We start from the raw sequence: 16,670 nt of genomic DNA on the forward strand, positions 1-16,670 counted from the left end.
TTTCCGGTTGTGCGACTTTTTTCACTTATGTACTGCCCTTGCAGTTAACTTTTTTGACTACGGTTATCTATATAATACATTTCGTCTAGATAGATACATTTCTATGTACCTTTTTCAGGGTATTGTCAACTATATTCGCACTTGCACATTGATGTTCATGTATTGTCAATATGGTTTCACAAGCTCATTCACAGTGTAAGACTATGTTGGTTAATAAAGCGCTGGTCCTGTCTGTCCGAAAGCACCATGCACGAGTCACGCACCAGATTATGTTGTTCTTGTTGTCTAGCGCCGGCGCGCTGGGTGCGAAGGGTAGTAATGAACTGTTTATTACACATAACATGAGAATTTTCATTAAAATAGTTTTCTGAACGCGAATTAGAAACAAAAACTCACTAACAATAGAACCAAATGCAAATTTAATTTAATTCAATAACAAAGTACGATTTGCGCGATTTGCACGAGATGCACGAGTCATTGGCATGGAAACGCCTTTACGCTATCGTTGATTGGTTATACTTCCACATGTGAAATAGCTGTACGCCATTCTGATTGGCTGTATAGACCGTATTCATAAATGGCGGCTCATTTATAATTCTTTTGTCGAAATGCAAATTAGCCTACCAAGCCTCGATACCATACAGTGAATTGAAAAGATTTCTTGATCTAAAATGATGCTTGGTAGGCTAATTTGCACGTGGACAAAAGAATTATAAATGTGACCGCCATTTATGAATAAGGTCTATAGCCCTTTTCCACATGTGAAAATAAAGCGTATAGATTTGTACAAATGAGCTTTATGGAATAAAATTCTCATGTTGTGTAATAAAACATAGTACGGTACCGAAATTTGGGAGTGCCGTGCCAGATTATCGCGCTCGCTAAGCCAATGAAAATTTGCTTTCGTTTGTTTTCGTTCGATAAGCCAATTAAATGTTCTGCATTTTTGTTTACGTTCTGTTTTCACTTTTATTTTTCAAGGTCATAGGAAAGTCGCTCTATGCCTTCTGTTTGGTCTGTTTACACGCGAAAAATATACCGTGCCGTACCCGAAAAACATAGGTACGGTACCGAGATTTCGGAGTGCCGTGTAAAGAGGGCTTGAGCCACGGAGCCATAACAAAAATCGAGGAGATGACAATGTTTTTTTTTTTCCATGACGACTTGCTGGGTATAGCGATATTTCTTGTTACGTCACTAGGGAGCTTACGAAACGACGACGCCGACAGCAACGACGACGCTACAAAACAATAGGTTTAGTGAGAAAAAACAATGGCTCTGCACGCTCTGCACGTGCGTTTTACATTTTGGTACATTTCTTTGCCGTCATCTCCTAAACGACGACGTGAAATGACCAAATTCAAAGTTCTGTGGAGGACGTTAGCACATGGCGATGAATTTTCAGTTCTCTCTCTACGCTTCCAACCCACTCATACCAGTTTAATTCCTCGACAGTTACTACACATTTTTAACGCGAAATGACATGAAATAGTTTCTTAGTGACATGAATAACGCGAACTTGTATTTTTAAATGAAGTCCTCGTTGCCGTCGGCGTCGTCGTTTCGTAAGCTCCCTTATCATTCAAGAACGACGACGACGGCTACGGCTACGAGAACGCCACATAACAATAGGTTTAATTAGCAAAAACAATAGTTCTGCACGCCCTGCACGTGCGTTTTACATTTCGGTACATTTCTTTGCCGTTCTCGTGTTGCCAACAGGGAGCTTTAGCAAAGACAACGGCGACGGCTGTGAGAACGGTACAAATTGGCATATTTAGTAGGCAAAAACAATAGCTTTGCAGCCCTGCACGTGCATTTTTCATTTCTGTCCATTTCTTTGCTGTCGTCGTCTGCAAAACAACAACGTGAACTAGCCATATTTGAGGTTTTATGAAGAACGTCAGCACTTGGAGATAAAGTTTCATATTCTACATTAAATTAAGCGCCAATCATAACGGTTTCAGTCCTGATGGACTGCCACACCTTTGTCTTATTAAAAAGCTTGGAATAGTCGCGAAGTGATTGCAATAACGCGAATTTATGTTTTGAGATGACGTTCTCGTTGCCGTTCCCGTCGTCGTTGCTGAAGCTCCCTATTAATTGACGGGAAATGATCAAAATTGAGGTCATGTGGAGGACGACAGCACCTGACGATTAATTTTCAATTTTCTCTCTAAATATCCACATCGTTCTCACAAATTTCTTCTTGGGATGTGGACTCACATTTTCCATGCCGAGCGACTTGGAGTAATCGCAAAATTATTACAGTAACGGGAAATAGGGAGCTTACGAAACGAGGACGGCGACGGCAACGAGGACTTCATTTTAAAATACGAGTTCGCGTTATTCATATCACTACGAAACTATTTTATGTCGTTTCGCGTTAATAATGTGTAGTAACTGTTGAGGAATTAAACTGGTACGAGTGAGTTGGAAGCGTAGAGAGAGAACTGAAAATTCATCGCCATGTGCTAACGTCCCCCACAGAACCTTGAATTTGATCATTTCACGTCGTCACTTAGGAGAAGACGGCAAAGAAATGTACCAAAATGTAAAACGCACGTGAAGAGCGTGCATAGCCATTGTTTTTGCTCACTAAACCGATTGTTTTGTAGCGTCGTCGTTGCCGTCGGCGTCGTCGTTTCGTAAGCTCCCTAATAATATTTTTAGACGACGTTCTCGTAGCCGTCGCCGTTTTCCTTGCTTAAGGTCCATAACAGGGAATTTAAGAAACGGCGCTGGCTACGACTATAGGCCAGGTTACACGAGGCAATTTTTCTTGCAACTCGCAACACAACGATGACGAATAAAAAACCTTTCAAGTTGCAGAGGGTATGTTACACGTTGGCAACTTCTTTCGCAACTTGCAACGCGTACAATAGGAAACAAGATGGCGGACGCGCTAAGTCGCCGAAAGATGAGCTCTGATTGGCCCATTCTGACAAAATTGCGTTGCGAGTTGCAGAGGGGATGTCACACGCAAGCAACTTGTCTCACAACGTTGCGAAAAGTAGAGGGTCGTTCAACTTTTCTCGCAACTCGCAACGCAACAATTGCAGTTGCAAAATGGGGTGTTACACGTGAATTTTTTCTCGCAACTTGCAACGCAACGTTTGTTGCGACGCGAGTTGCAAGAAAAATTACCTCGTGTAACATGGCCTTATGACATCGCGACAAAACAGTAATATCATTGGTTAAAAGAGCACATTAAATAATCGTGCTATCTGTGCTATGCGTCCAGCACGCTTGCATTTTAGCAAGTATCTTAGGGGTCCTCTGCATAACGACGACGTGAAATCACCAAATTTGAGGTTTTGACGACAACGTACATTTACGCATGCAACAGAGAATCCTTCATTTTCTATTTTAACTCTAAAACCGCTCGTACAAATTTATTTTTAGGATACTTCGCCCATATTGTAGGACGTGAACGAGACTGAATAATCACGAAAGACTTATGATAGAGCCAAGTTATATTTTGAGGTGACGTTTTTGTCGACCGTCGCCGTCGTAGATCTTAAATTCCCTAATCTGCCAAACAGAAGCTAAATGGCGGTTGAAACGATAACTTCTTTTGCGCCATAGTTAGGAAATTTCAATATCAAAAGAAATGTGACTTCGATGTTTGCAAACAAGAGATATCGCTATAAATAATTTTTAAAAATCTGCGTGCACATAAAAGAAGTCAAACCCTTGGCCTCTCCCATTGTTAGTTCAGATGATTACTACCCGTGAACTGCAAGAGACTTGCAAAGGCTTAGGCTATCAATTACTTGTAAACTGGGTTAAGATGACATTTGTCCACCAAACACCAGTCATACTTACTAAGTATGAAAAACCAAACAATTATTGTGAATAACAACGTAATAGACTTAATTGGCTAACTCGATGTTGTACCAATTCAAATCTCCCGGGATTAAGATGCTTTGTGCATTGTGTATTTCACCCTTGCTCACCACAGAGTCTCCAGTAGCTCAGTGGTTAGAGCATCTGTACTAGATAGATCACGGAGGGTCGTGGGTTCGAATCCCATCTGGGGCTCGGCTTTTTCCGAGTTCCCAGTGGGTTCATTTGTAACACCTTGTATTTGATATATGTCAATGTAGCACTCACAATTTTATTAAATGATATGGAAATACCTGGAACAAAACGCTTTATTCCCAAAGGATTTGAATTGGGTACTACATTGAGTTAGCTGATTAGGTCTATTGAAAAGGTCTAACCGCTCTCAGTTCACCAGTGAATTCTGGCTAGTTCCAGTCTCCTCATGAGACTAGGGTGCAGTCTCACTGCTGTGGCAAGAGCACTGGGTTTGATTCCCAGAAGACCCAACATCACATGTAGGTTCTCTGCTCTGCTCTGAGAGGTTTTTTCCTAAGTATTTTGGTTTCCTCTCCCATCAAAAAACATCATCTTTGATTTAATTTGATCTTCTTTAATTTCATTAATTTTGATATGTTTTGAATTACTGTCCCTCAAACGTGCAAAGCACTTGGCTCGGCTGGCTAAGCTCAGTGATGCTTTTACAAATGAAGAGATCATTACTACTATAATATTATAATTATTATTGTAATTGCAAAAACTAGGCATTTTCTCAGTGAAAAGGATTCGAAATACCCAGGATTCTAATAGCAAGTCAAGGTTAGCAACATGGTCTACTTGCAACCACCACATGTATACTTATTATTCAGTTAACGCATTGAATTCTGGGGGTGAAACTTAAAAGATTTCATGGGCATAGCCAGGATTTTTCAAAGGGGGGTCACACTGTGTCAAACAAAGGGTACTTGCTTTTTAGCAACCTGAATATTGCAGGTTGTTTGCATAAAAAAAAAGGCTTACAAAGGGGGGTCACGGGCACCCCAGGACCCCCCCCCCCCCCCCCCTCCACCCTACGCCCTTGGATTTTACTCTGTCTATCGCCAGACGATTTTACTTGTCAACTGGGCGCAACCCTGGGTGCCTGAGGAGTATCAATGGGTTAACAGGTTGAATTCTTCTTGCTTTCTGCATTAATTAATTAGCATTAATTAGCATTAATTAGCATGTACTGTACATGCACTTACCAGGAAAATCGGTATCAACCTCACCATCATCCTCAGCTATCAGCAAACTGCAGGACTTGACATCGTTCTAAAAGAGAAATACAAAAATGCAAACAATTCAATTGAACTTTCATTAATTTAATTTTTTTCCTATAATATTAATCCTTAAGTGAAGCTATGATCTTCGCAGTAATGAACGCAATTTTTACAATTGCGTAGAGAAGCCTGAAAAATTCAGGACTTCAACGGGGTTTGAACCCGTGACCTCGCGATTCCGGTGCGACGCTCTAACCAACTGAGCTATGAAGCCACTGACGTTGGGAGCTGGTCATTTGTGGGTTCTAATGGTCCCGTGAGGAATCAATCAATGATGAAATGATATATGAAATGAATCATATGAACTGCGGATATGAAATCAAGTGAAGCTACGATCTTCGCAGTTATGAACGCAATTTCATATATCATTTCATCATTAATATTAATCCTATAATATTAATTTTATCCTTGAAAGCTTAGAGTACCTATGATGCTTATTTTTCCCTGTCCTTTTAACTTTTCGTTTAAATATCTATTGTGTCTGGAGTGTAGTACTTCAAAACAATTTCCTTCACAGTGTATCCTCACTTACAGTGCGACGCGCCTTACCATGGCCACCTAACAAAGTTTTTTTACAAATTGTCCGCCAATCAGGACGTGTGAATTTGATTGACAGTCACGCCTCCTTGCAAAGTTCGCACAGTTGTAAGTTGAACACCGTTGCATGGGTTGTTGAGTTGACGTATTTATAAGTAATTGTCAAATGTGAAAGTTTGTTGAGTGGTCACGGTAAGGCACGTTGCACTGTAATAATAGGGAGCTTAAGCAACGACAACGGCGACGGCAACGAGAACGTCATCTCAAAGTATAAATTCGCTTTATTTTAATCACTTTTCGAATATTCCAATCACTTCGCGACTATTCCAAGCTTTATAATAAGACAAAGGTGTGGCAGGCCCTGAGGAATGAAACCGTTATGATTGGCGCTTAATTTAATGTAGAAAATGAAAATTATCTTTAAGTGCCGACGTTCTCCATAAAACTTCAAATTTGGCTAGTTCACGTTGTTGTTGTGCTGACGACGGCAAAGAAATGGACAAAAATGAAAAATGCACGTGCAGGGCGTGCAAAGTTATTGTTTTTGCCATCTAAATATGCAAATTTGTGACGTTCTCGTTGCCGTCGCCGTTGTCTTTGCTAAAGCTCCCTAATAGGGAGCTTAAGCAACGACAACGGCGACGGCAACGAGAACGTCATCTCAAAGTATAAATTCGCTTTATTTTAATCACTTCGTGTCTATTTCAACCTTTTTAATACGACAGAAGTGTGGTAGTTCCTCAAAAATGACATTGGTAGGAACGGCGCTTAATTTACAGTAAGGAAGAAAATGGTAATTTATCCTCAAGTGCTGATGTTGTTCATAAAATCTCAAATTTGGCTATTTCACGTTGTAGTTTTGCTGACGACGGCAAAGGAATGGACAAAAGTGAAAAACACACGTGCAGGGTATGCAAAGCTATTGTTTATGCCCTCTGAATATGCAAATTTGTGACGTTCTCGTTGCCGTCGCCGTTGTCGTCGCTTAAGCTCCCTAATGTTAGCATTAGTACAGGTTTGAGTTCTGCTGAACAATGACCTGCAACCCTAAGCAGCCCTAAGCATCCCTAAGCTGCAACCTGCCCTTTACAGTGTAAATGTACCCCGGGGGGGGGGGGGGGGGGTACGCGATATACCCCTGGGTGGGGAGGTGCGGCGCTGCTCCTCATACCATGACCCTGTTTAAGACAAATATACATACCCTGGCTGGCCGCACGTCCCCATTAGGCCCGTAAAAGGGAGTAGCCCCCCCCCCCTACCCCCGGGAAATGTACACCCTCCGTGGTTTCAATAAGCACCAACAGCTGACGGAAAGTGTCCGTTACTTCACTTAAAGAAGTCAGCTACTTTTTCTCTGAATTTAAGTAATTAAAGACAGATTCTTTCAAACCTAAGATTAAAATTCATTTTGACAAAGACAATAATTGGTTACTCTACTCAAACTAACCACATTAGGGACTTTATTTTAAAGATCTACGACGGCACCGAAGATGAAAACATCACTACACTATGCATTATATCGAAAGGTTTTCGCGCATTAGCATATCTCATTCGTCTCACACAATGTGGGCAAAGTATCCTAAAAACTAAATTGGTATGAGCAGTTTCAGAGTATTTTATATAGAATGAGTTTGGAATGAAAGGTTCACACTTGTAAGCTACATGTACACTAACTGTAGCGTTGTCGTCAAAACCTCAAATGTGGTGATTTTACATTGTTGTTGTTGTTGTGGAGAGTATCGCAAAAATACATGCTAAAATGCGTGCCGCACGTGCAGCACGATTATTTATCGTCTTTTGACCAATGATAATTATTGTTGTTCTATGGTATTCTAGTTGAAAACCGCGTTGTAGATCTTTAAGTTCCTAATTATTAATGTTATTGAAACCCCATCTGAAAACTTTTTACTTATTTATTTATTTATTTATTTATTTATTTATTTATTTAACCCTTTGACTCCCAAGCCGGCTTGAACCAGCCATACTTACTACTTTACTCTGTCTAACGCCAGACAATTAAATTTTTACTCGGGGGAGATGGGAGAATTCTCGACAGTTATGAAAACCCTCAACTGCGTCTCAGGTTACTTTGCATAACTGTCTCGAATTCTCCCAACTCCCCCTCGTGTTTAGACGGGGCTATGGAAACACGGAAAACGTCCTCTATTGCTTAAAGGGAAACTGTCACGAGAAGCGCATGCGCTAGCGTCTTGTGAAAACTTGAAAAGTGTTAGGTTAACTTTTTTCAAGTTGAATCGACAAATTCAAAATGTTGTCCACTGGGGAGGGCCATGGTGGACAAAGGAGAAACTCCGGCGAATATACAGTCATGACTCACGCTTGAATCCATGATGGCGGCTAGAATTTTCCGTGGGCTCAGGAGGAAACAAACTTGAGCATGCCCAGCTCATGACAGTGCCCCTTTAAATTGACAGACACCTGAAAAATTCAGGCGACTTCAACAGGATTGGAACCCATGACTTCTATGATGCCAGTGCTTTTTGTTTAATATGAATACATGATGCAGCAGTGCAATGCTCTACCAACTGAGCCATGAAGCCACACATACCCACACTTCAAAATTAATATACCTTTCTTTCAAACTAAGATACAAAAATACAAACTGAACATCACGACTTCGAGTTCTGACTGGAATGACCTTAAGTGGTGGATCTCGTCCTTCACTGGTGTATAAGTACATGATCAAGCCAATGAGGTCCTGGACGCATGCAGTTCCTGAAACAACAGAAAGTAAATACATGTAAGACTTGAAAACAAAAGAAAAAAAAGCAGCTCTAAACAACTGAGGACATCTTTCTATGAATGCTCAAATTTGTACAATTTTCTCACCCAAGACTGTCACACTCATTGGCATGGCTCTTTCCTCCTAAACAGAGGAAACAGCAACAATAAATTTCCAGTTTTTGTAAGAATATTTTATCATACCATCCAACCCAAAAATAAACCAGACAGAATGATATTTTACTCTGCTAGCTCTGGACGATTTTAATTACTGGGTTGCCGCAAACCCAGTCGGAATCTGTCTTTAATTTCGTCGTTTTTTTATTTTTCGTTTTCTTTTTTTTTTTTTTTTATTTTTTTCCGTGTCGGTAAAAGTCTTGCCTGTCACTCCCCTGCTAAGTGGTGTCTTTGTGCATAGAGCCTTCTACGCGTATTTTCTTAGGATCGAGAGGGTAGTGGGAAATGCGTAGATTTCTCTGGTGGACACAGTAGCACGATTAACTTAACCGGCAATGGCGTCGAAAGTCATGTAAGGCGAATGGCGTTTTAGTGGATCTTTGAACAAAATGTACCCTTATGAAGCTCAATAATAGCAAGCGAATTGGATACTGAACAAGACAGGCGGTCGAATTTTAGAAGCGACGAGTAATGGACTTCGACAACAATCTGTGACCCGTCGAGCTGTAATCAAAGTGAGCTGTCTTCCTAAAAATTTGCCAAGTGTGGTGTTTTGTACAACACTCAAACCAAATGAACAGTTCTTTGGTAACTCAGTATGGGTTCAACAAAGACAGAGAAGGAATCCATATAGTGGATCTGTTATCTCAGTTGTCTCGCTATTTGTCAAATTTGTATTTACCTGTTCTCAACTCTGCACAGTCTTCCGGTATAACAATTGGAAATTTCACTAATAAGTCATTGACGTGAATGGCGTTTTAGTGGATCTTTAAACAAAATACACCCTCATGGAGCTCAAGAATGGATCGTCAATTGGATGAGCAAGACAGCGCTGAAAAATAAATATCTGGAATGGTCTTCGACAACAATTTCGTTTTTCGCCTTTGGATATCAAGTGAGCTTTGTTTCTAATATTTTACTAACTTGGTATTATATAAAACACGGAAATCAAATAGCAATTTTTTTATGGATTTAACCATAGTTACTAACTATGATTTAACAAATTAACATTGAAGGAATCGAACGCCTACAAGAATGCATCACAGTGTTTACTCAAGTCGCATCTTTAGTTGTCTGACAATTTACATTTACCGGTATTTTGTACTCAACTCTGCAAAGGTGTAAAATATTTGGAAATGTGACAGTGAAGAATTATTTGAATGAAAGTTGTTGTCGCTCTTGTGCTTCATTATTTACTGTCAGCGTTTCGAGTGGAAAAGGGTTTTGATGTGAACTGTCAAAAATTTATTTAATTGCATCTCTTGTTTGCACGCACGCAATTGAAATAGGAAGGTATTTTTGCCTCTAATAGTAAATATGTTGTTTGTTTCGATTAATTTTTCGCTGGAAAAGGATTTTGCCGAGATATTTCCAACCTTTGTGAACTTTAATATCATGTTGTGTAATTTTCGAGCTTAACAAATTTGCATACGTGTGTTGAAATGTGATACGGGAGCATTTTTGTGGTATAGATTGTTTTCACGTGACGTCATCATTTTCTAAAATCCAAAACTAAACAGCCACGAAAGTTCTTATCCTCATCAGGCATAAGAGGCGGTAAATTTGTATCCATTTGCAATTTTAAAGCTCAATAGCGTGCTTCGTTTGGAAACCAGAGCATTTTGAATTTCTGAGTTATAGCGGTGCGTGACACGAGGCGACAATCAAGTTTATTGAGAAATGTATATTTATCTCATGGTTTTGAGCCTTTTTAGAATTTAAAGCATTAGGAAAAGTGCTTAGGTAAATAGCTGCCTGTTCAGTAGAGATGTTTACTCGCCTAGATAGCCAAAGTAAGTAACAGATGTTGACACTATTTTCCGGCCGCCATATTGGTGCACAAAAGATGTGCACCAACATGGCGTTTTCATACTGGGCTCTGTAAATTTCTGCGAAACATTTCGACGAATATCTGAAGTTTGGGGAAACGCACGGGCCTAAAACTTGGAGAAGTGTCTTCTTCATTTATCTTCTACAACATCACGAATTCTTGACTTTTTCCACTGGATGGTTTTCGATTTTTTTATTGCGTGACAGTGAAAACGATCTATAGTGTAACGAAAATAAACAGGTCTGTTGGAAGCTTGCTTGAGTTTCAACAAAATGACCCCCAAAATCGGCAAAAAAAAATCTGTCACTGATGAATAATAAAGTAGCTGCTATCCCCAAAACGATGAAATTACCTGGCGATAAATAACCTCGTCTTGGAGAGTAAAGTTTTGACTGTCAACCTGAAGAATTGGGCGATTGTGATCTTTGTGTTGAATTCGCACATTTCTTGTCAAACTTTATAACACTTGAAAGAAAAAGAAAACTTACAAAAACAAAACCCGGTATCTGTGTCAAATGATGATTTGACACTGTTTCGCGAGTAAACACACCGCGGTAACTTCATCACGGCGCCCTCTGAATCCGATGTAACTTTCGATTTTGCGCTTTTACTTGTGCAGCCAAAATTACAATAGCAAAAATCTCCCAGAATGTTTGTCGGTGATCGTAACTTTTATATTCGGGGTTAAAAATTAATGTTGTTTTCGTGTCATAAATGTTGTTGCTGATGGCAAAATATTTTATTCTCGATCGACCGTCCAGAAAACTTCCTTCTGCTCTTCCCAAAAACTTTGTACCACTATTTATTTTTACTTTTGCATCAATATTTGTTTCGCATAAAGCAAGCTAACAAAATCGGTTCCTTGCTTGGTCCGCATTTGTTAGCGTTAAAATAGAATTTTCGGTCCAATGCTTCTGTTTTGAGGGGTATATTGTTTTTGGTCTCCCATCCAGATACTAACCCAGCCGAACCCCTAGGGATTAATTTCAGCGAACTATTGTAGCTGTCAGATGCTCAGAGGGCACGCTTAAACTTGTGGTGAAAAGCAGTTGTGCCTTCTGATTTCCTGTAACATGTACCACAGGCAACCAGTGTATGCTTCACGGAAGCATCTCGTTCAAGACTGTATTGACTTTGTACGGTTAAACATGAAATTGACTGAAACATTATGCACATGAAGGTCATTATCAGGATCACAAACACGATGACCACGACCGTGATGAAACTGATGACAATTTTTGACTATATCAACAATGAAAATATTAAAGGGGCTATGTCACATTATTTTAGGGTGTTTAGGGGAACAACAACAACAACAACAACAACAATTTTATAAATTTTGCATGGTGCTACTTACAAAGTTAGAATTAACTATAACTATTACAATAAATTAAATACATAGTCAGTAGCTGGTCACCCAAAATAACTTAAAAGCTAAACTAGTTGGGAGACCATTATTTATTGATCACACAATTTCAGTGAATCAGTAAGGTGACGATTTGCCAAATTACATAATAATTATTATTTTCAATACACTGTCTCTTTACTTTACCGTACAATTTTATTATTACATCATGTTATAGAAATCTTTACTAGTTAATCTTGAGAAATTCTGATAATTAAAGTAATGTGGAATTCCTTTACTGATAAAATATCCTTTCATCACAAACAAGATGATTCTGAGCAACAACGACCTTCACCCCAGCGATTTGGCAGAAACTTGAAAAATGTTGGGCCGACTTTTTTCAAGATTACCAAATGCAATCTGTTTCATTCTTGTTCATTAATTTTTGTGTCCATCCATGCTTCTCTTTCCTTTCGCTATATTTCTTTTATGTTGTTCAACAATTTTAAATGGTTATTGCACTGTCTGAAGAATGCCGGGTGTTGCAAGACACTGGAAACAATCTTGTCACAAGGTCCCTTTGATGCTCAGAGTGCAAACTTACCACCTCAATAGAACCTTCAACCAGATGAATTTATTCTTAGCTACATCCATGCTACTTTTTTGGCATTTGGGGCGTCACGAAAATTTACATCAATGCATGACGTAGCCCCTTTATAAGATAACGACGATTATGACAATTAAGATGATGATGGCGATAATGACAATGAATATTGGTTATGACAAATGACGAACATGGTGATGATGATGATGATGATTTTGACAAGGATGATGGAAATGACATTTGACTTGAGCATGTCAGGGCATTACTAAACCACAAAACATTGAAACAGCGAAATGAAACACCAAAACACCATGTATGACCCTACCATACATTGAATACTAACTGAAGAAGGTTGGATTTGAGATTAAAATATTGTTGTACAATGTATGTAGGCCTAATTAAGCCTAAAATGTTATTGGCACTTCTAATTCATTGAGATTTAGATAGGATTCAGAGATTAGGAGTGCTAAACTTTTTAGGCCTAAAACTATGTTCAGTCTCAAATCCAACCTTTGTCGGTTAGTATTCAATGTATGGTGGGTTTACATTGTTTTTTAAATCAGGCCACTCTCTAAAGGGTGCTTTCCTTCTGTCAGAACTGGCCGGCCAGACCCACCGGATGATAAATAAATCCCTCACATCCTTCTGGAGGAGTACAATGTATACAGTATTCAATATTATCATCCTTGAAGTGTGTTAATTGGAAGGCGTTGTAAAGTTAGTCCTTCCAAATGCATGCCCAGTCTGGCTGGTCAGTTCTTTCAAATAGAATTAGCATCCTAAGATGCTACATGTATTCACAGTCCATTTACATGGGGGTAATTGTACCTCTGACTGCATGGTTAAAAATATGCTAAATTCCTTGGTGGGACATGTTCCTCGATAAGCCTGAAAGAACAAGAAAAATGACCATAATCATATTAAGGCATTTTTAGTTCTTAGAAAACAGCTCATGGCAGAGTAAGATTCCTTGTACGAAAATGCCACCAAAAACAATCTAGTTTAAAGATCACACAATCATTGTCAAGTCCCTTGTACAATTGCTCTAGAGCTGCTGAACTAGTCAAGAGTAAGAAAATAATTGGAAGGTCATGCGTTTGAACCCTTTTCAAAGCAAATTTTTGCAGGTTCATTCTAATAAATGCAGTGACTGTCATAATTACTTATAAATTAATACATCTTTTCAATATCCAATTCCCAATAACAATACTCGTTACATGCACATGTAAGCCAATTAAGCAGTGAGTGAATAATATTTATAAGAGTACAAAATTAATATTTATAATTTCAAAGCTGAATAATAATCCACATGTAGCTAGCGCTTTTGGATAACATGACTACCGGTAATTATAATTAATTAATATTGTTAAAATTACAACGAGGTTGATCATTGCAATTCACTCCTGTATGTTCAACCTAAATGTGTTATCCGAGATTTACAACATGACTGTTTTGAACAGTTCAGCAAGACTCATCTATTCAACAAGTAAATTTGAATATGTCACATCTCTGTTTTTACAGTGTAAAAAGTACAGTATAATCTTGTCTTGCTTCCTGTTGAACAGAGAATTATCTTCAAGATCGCTCTGATTACATTCAAAGCTCTTCATGATTCTGCTCCCAGAACTTTTACATCACTGAACTTACATGTATTAGGCCTTATATGCCTGACAGGACACTAAGATCGTCTAGTTATAATCTACTTGCTGTACCGGGCAGATTTAATCTTAAAATGTATGGTGGTCACTCTGGACCTTTACAGCTGCCGCTCCGACCATATCCCAGGTGGAAATCTTATTAAGATCTTACCAAGATTCTTAGTAAGTTTCTTATTAAGATCTTACTTTGTTTCTTAATTAAGATTCTTACAAGATCTTGTAAGATTCTTGTTAAGATCTTACAAGATCTTGCAAGATTCTTACAAGATCTTGTAAGATTCTTAACAAGATTCTTACAAGATCTTGTAAGAATCTTGCAAGAATCTTATAAGATCTTAGTCAAGATCTTAGATAAGATCTTGTAATAATCTTGTAAGAATCTTACAAGATCTTATAAGAATTGTGTAAGATCTTAGTCAAGATCTTAGATAAGATCTTGCAAGAATCTTGTAAGAATCTTATAAGATCTTAGACAAGGATCTTGTAAGAATCTTGTACAATCTTAGATAAGATCTTGTGAGAATCTTGTAAGATTCTACCCAAGATCTTATCTAAGATCTTGTAAGGTGTTGAAGTATCTTGGCTAACATCTTCCAAGATCTTGTTCCAGAATCTTACAAGATTACCAATGATAAACTTACAAATATAGGGGTTTTATTCAGGTACAACAAAACATTGTATTTTTGGAGTTGTTTTGTTTTATTTTGTTTTACATAATCTGCAATCCAGTACTAAACTGCAGAAAGAACCAAGTATTGTATATGTAACTTTCTACAAAAAGATCCAAATCTTGCACTGGCTTCTTATTAGTAAATTCGTAAAAAATCTAGCAATATTTTTACAAATCAAACACTGCTGCTTTCCTGGTGTCATTATTGCAAATTACAGTCAACTCCAATAACTTGAACCCCTGTTCACAAAAAGTAATCACTTTCATTTCCCTTGAGGTAATTGCCAGTCTTAACTCGAAATAATTTCCCCTTTAATGCTACCTTACAAAGTGATGCTGAACAATACTATTCTTTTGTGTACTTTATTGAAAAGCTTTACGATTCCAACAGAAAAGAAATACCCATATGACTATTGTTAAGTCTCAGAATTAATTCATAACCAAATTGTCATCGAGCTAAAGCGCTAAGTTGCCATGAAAAGTCAAGTTAATACATGGGTGCACAAAGATTGCTGTACGTCTGTCAAATGTGTAACAATATTACTATCCAGACTTGTTGAAACTACAGTACTGAACCTGAAAATCAAACAACTATTGCACTGACAATACATTTGTTGAACTTTTTCTTAAAAAAAAAAATCAGTTTCAAACCCATAATTGGCAGTCTGTCTTCATTTAGTTATAACTCTATTGTGTTAAACTATGGGATTGCTACATATTTGGTACATTGTAGTACTCCATAGATACCCCATATGATCTAGTATAGGAAGGATATGGCTCAGCCCTATACCAATACCACATGATCTCTGACCCCTCACTTTGGGAATGCTACATATTTGGCAGCATTTCATCCAATTCGCATATTATCCAGGCACACTGGTATATGGTATGGGAATGCTATGGGGATTTGGTAAAGTCCCTTACAATCACCATATCATGCTGGCCCATATGATATGGCAATCAATGAAATGGTAAACTTCCATGCATACAATCTCCACATTATTGTCTAGATACATGTACAGCTGTATGCTGCATCTGGTATGGGAATGAAATGACTTTTCACACAATTCCCGTCCTGTCCCATATATTCAGTGAACAGCTGTGATTCTTCCTAGTGTTGGACTACAATCAATCAATTCACTGGTCAGTTTTCTGAAGTAATAAGGTCCTTTAATCAACATACAAACAAGTAGCACAGTTTCATATTCAGCTTCAATGGGTATTATTACTTTATGTACAGATCATTACATTTCAGCAACTGCAAAAACTAAAAATATATAATATATATATCCTGCTCCTGTAAAATAATATTCCAGCAAATCAGAGATGTGGTGGAAACTACAAAAAATCCATTACAGTCAAGCTATTACCAGTAACAGTTACTACCATAGCTCACAGGCAATACAGAGAATACAGAGTTCAAAGCAGTACCTAAACATTTAATTCATGTCAAAATATTTGGATTGGGTTCTTGTTTTAAAATTAAACACGAAAAAAGCTGTTAAACATTTCAGATAAACCACAGAACTCTAACAAGTCTGTAAAGAGAGATCCTTAAATACATCAAACCATAACTGGTGGAGGAGACAGAATTGGTTGCTAAGCATTTTTGTCTGCTGTAAAGGACCTTTCCCTGCTGTCCCATCAAAGATTTTTTTCAGGACGTGTCTCTTTCTGCTCTTTCATGGCAACTTAAAAAAATACAGCATATACAGTATTATTATACTTCAATGATGCAAATTGTAGTATTATTCCTCTAAATCACTGATTATTTCTATTACAACTAAATTGTGTTAGAGTAAACTCATAAATTTGGATCCCTTTACTTACAAACGTCAATAATAGCTTTGTCAGGCATTTTCTGCATTGATTACAATAGTTAAAGTGACAGCATTTAGCATTTTTACGAGAAGGAATCATTTGTCAATCGTATACATATAACTTACGGTATGAGCACTTGTT

At 38.1% G+C, this 16,670-nt stretch overlaps 1 protein-coding gene across 2 annotated transcripts in view; it reads right to left on the minus strand.

Moving 5' to 3' along the window:
• Positions 1-16,670, minus strand: part of LOC138057394 (target of rapamycin complex 2 subunit MAPKAP1-like) — a 40,605-nt gene that overhangs the window by 14,929 nt on the left and 9,006 nt on the right. For both annotated transcript variants that reach the window (XM_068903424.1, XM_068903423.1), the window contains exons 7-10: positions 13,209-13,268; positions 8,532-8,568; positions 8,341-8,417; positions 5,070-5,136 (exon numbers count right to left, since the gene is read on the minus strand). In XM_068903424.1, the coding sequence (XP_068759525.1) occupies positions 5,070-5,136; positions 8,341-8,417; positions 8,532-8,568; positions 13,209-13,268 (241 nt within the window). The remainder of the gene's footprint in view (positions 1-5,069; positions 5,137-8,340; positions 8,418-8,531; positions 8,569-13,208; positions 13,269-16,670) is intronic.

Source organism: Montipora capricornis, chromosome 7 (genome assembly GCF_036669925.1).
Source record: "Montipora capricornis isolate CH-2021 chromosome 7, ASM3666992v2, whole genome shotgun sequence".
Classification (NCBI taxonomy): Eukaryota; Metazoa; Cnidaria; class Anthozoa; order Scleractinia; family Acroporidae; genus Montipora; species Montipora capricornis.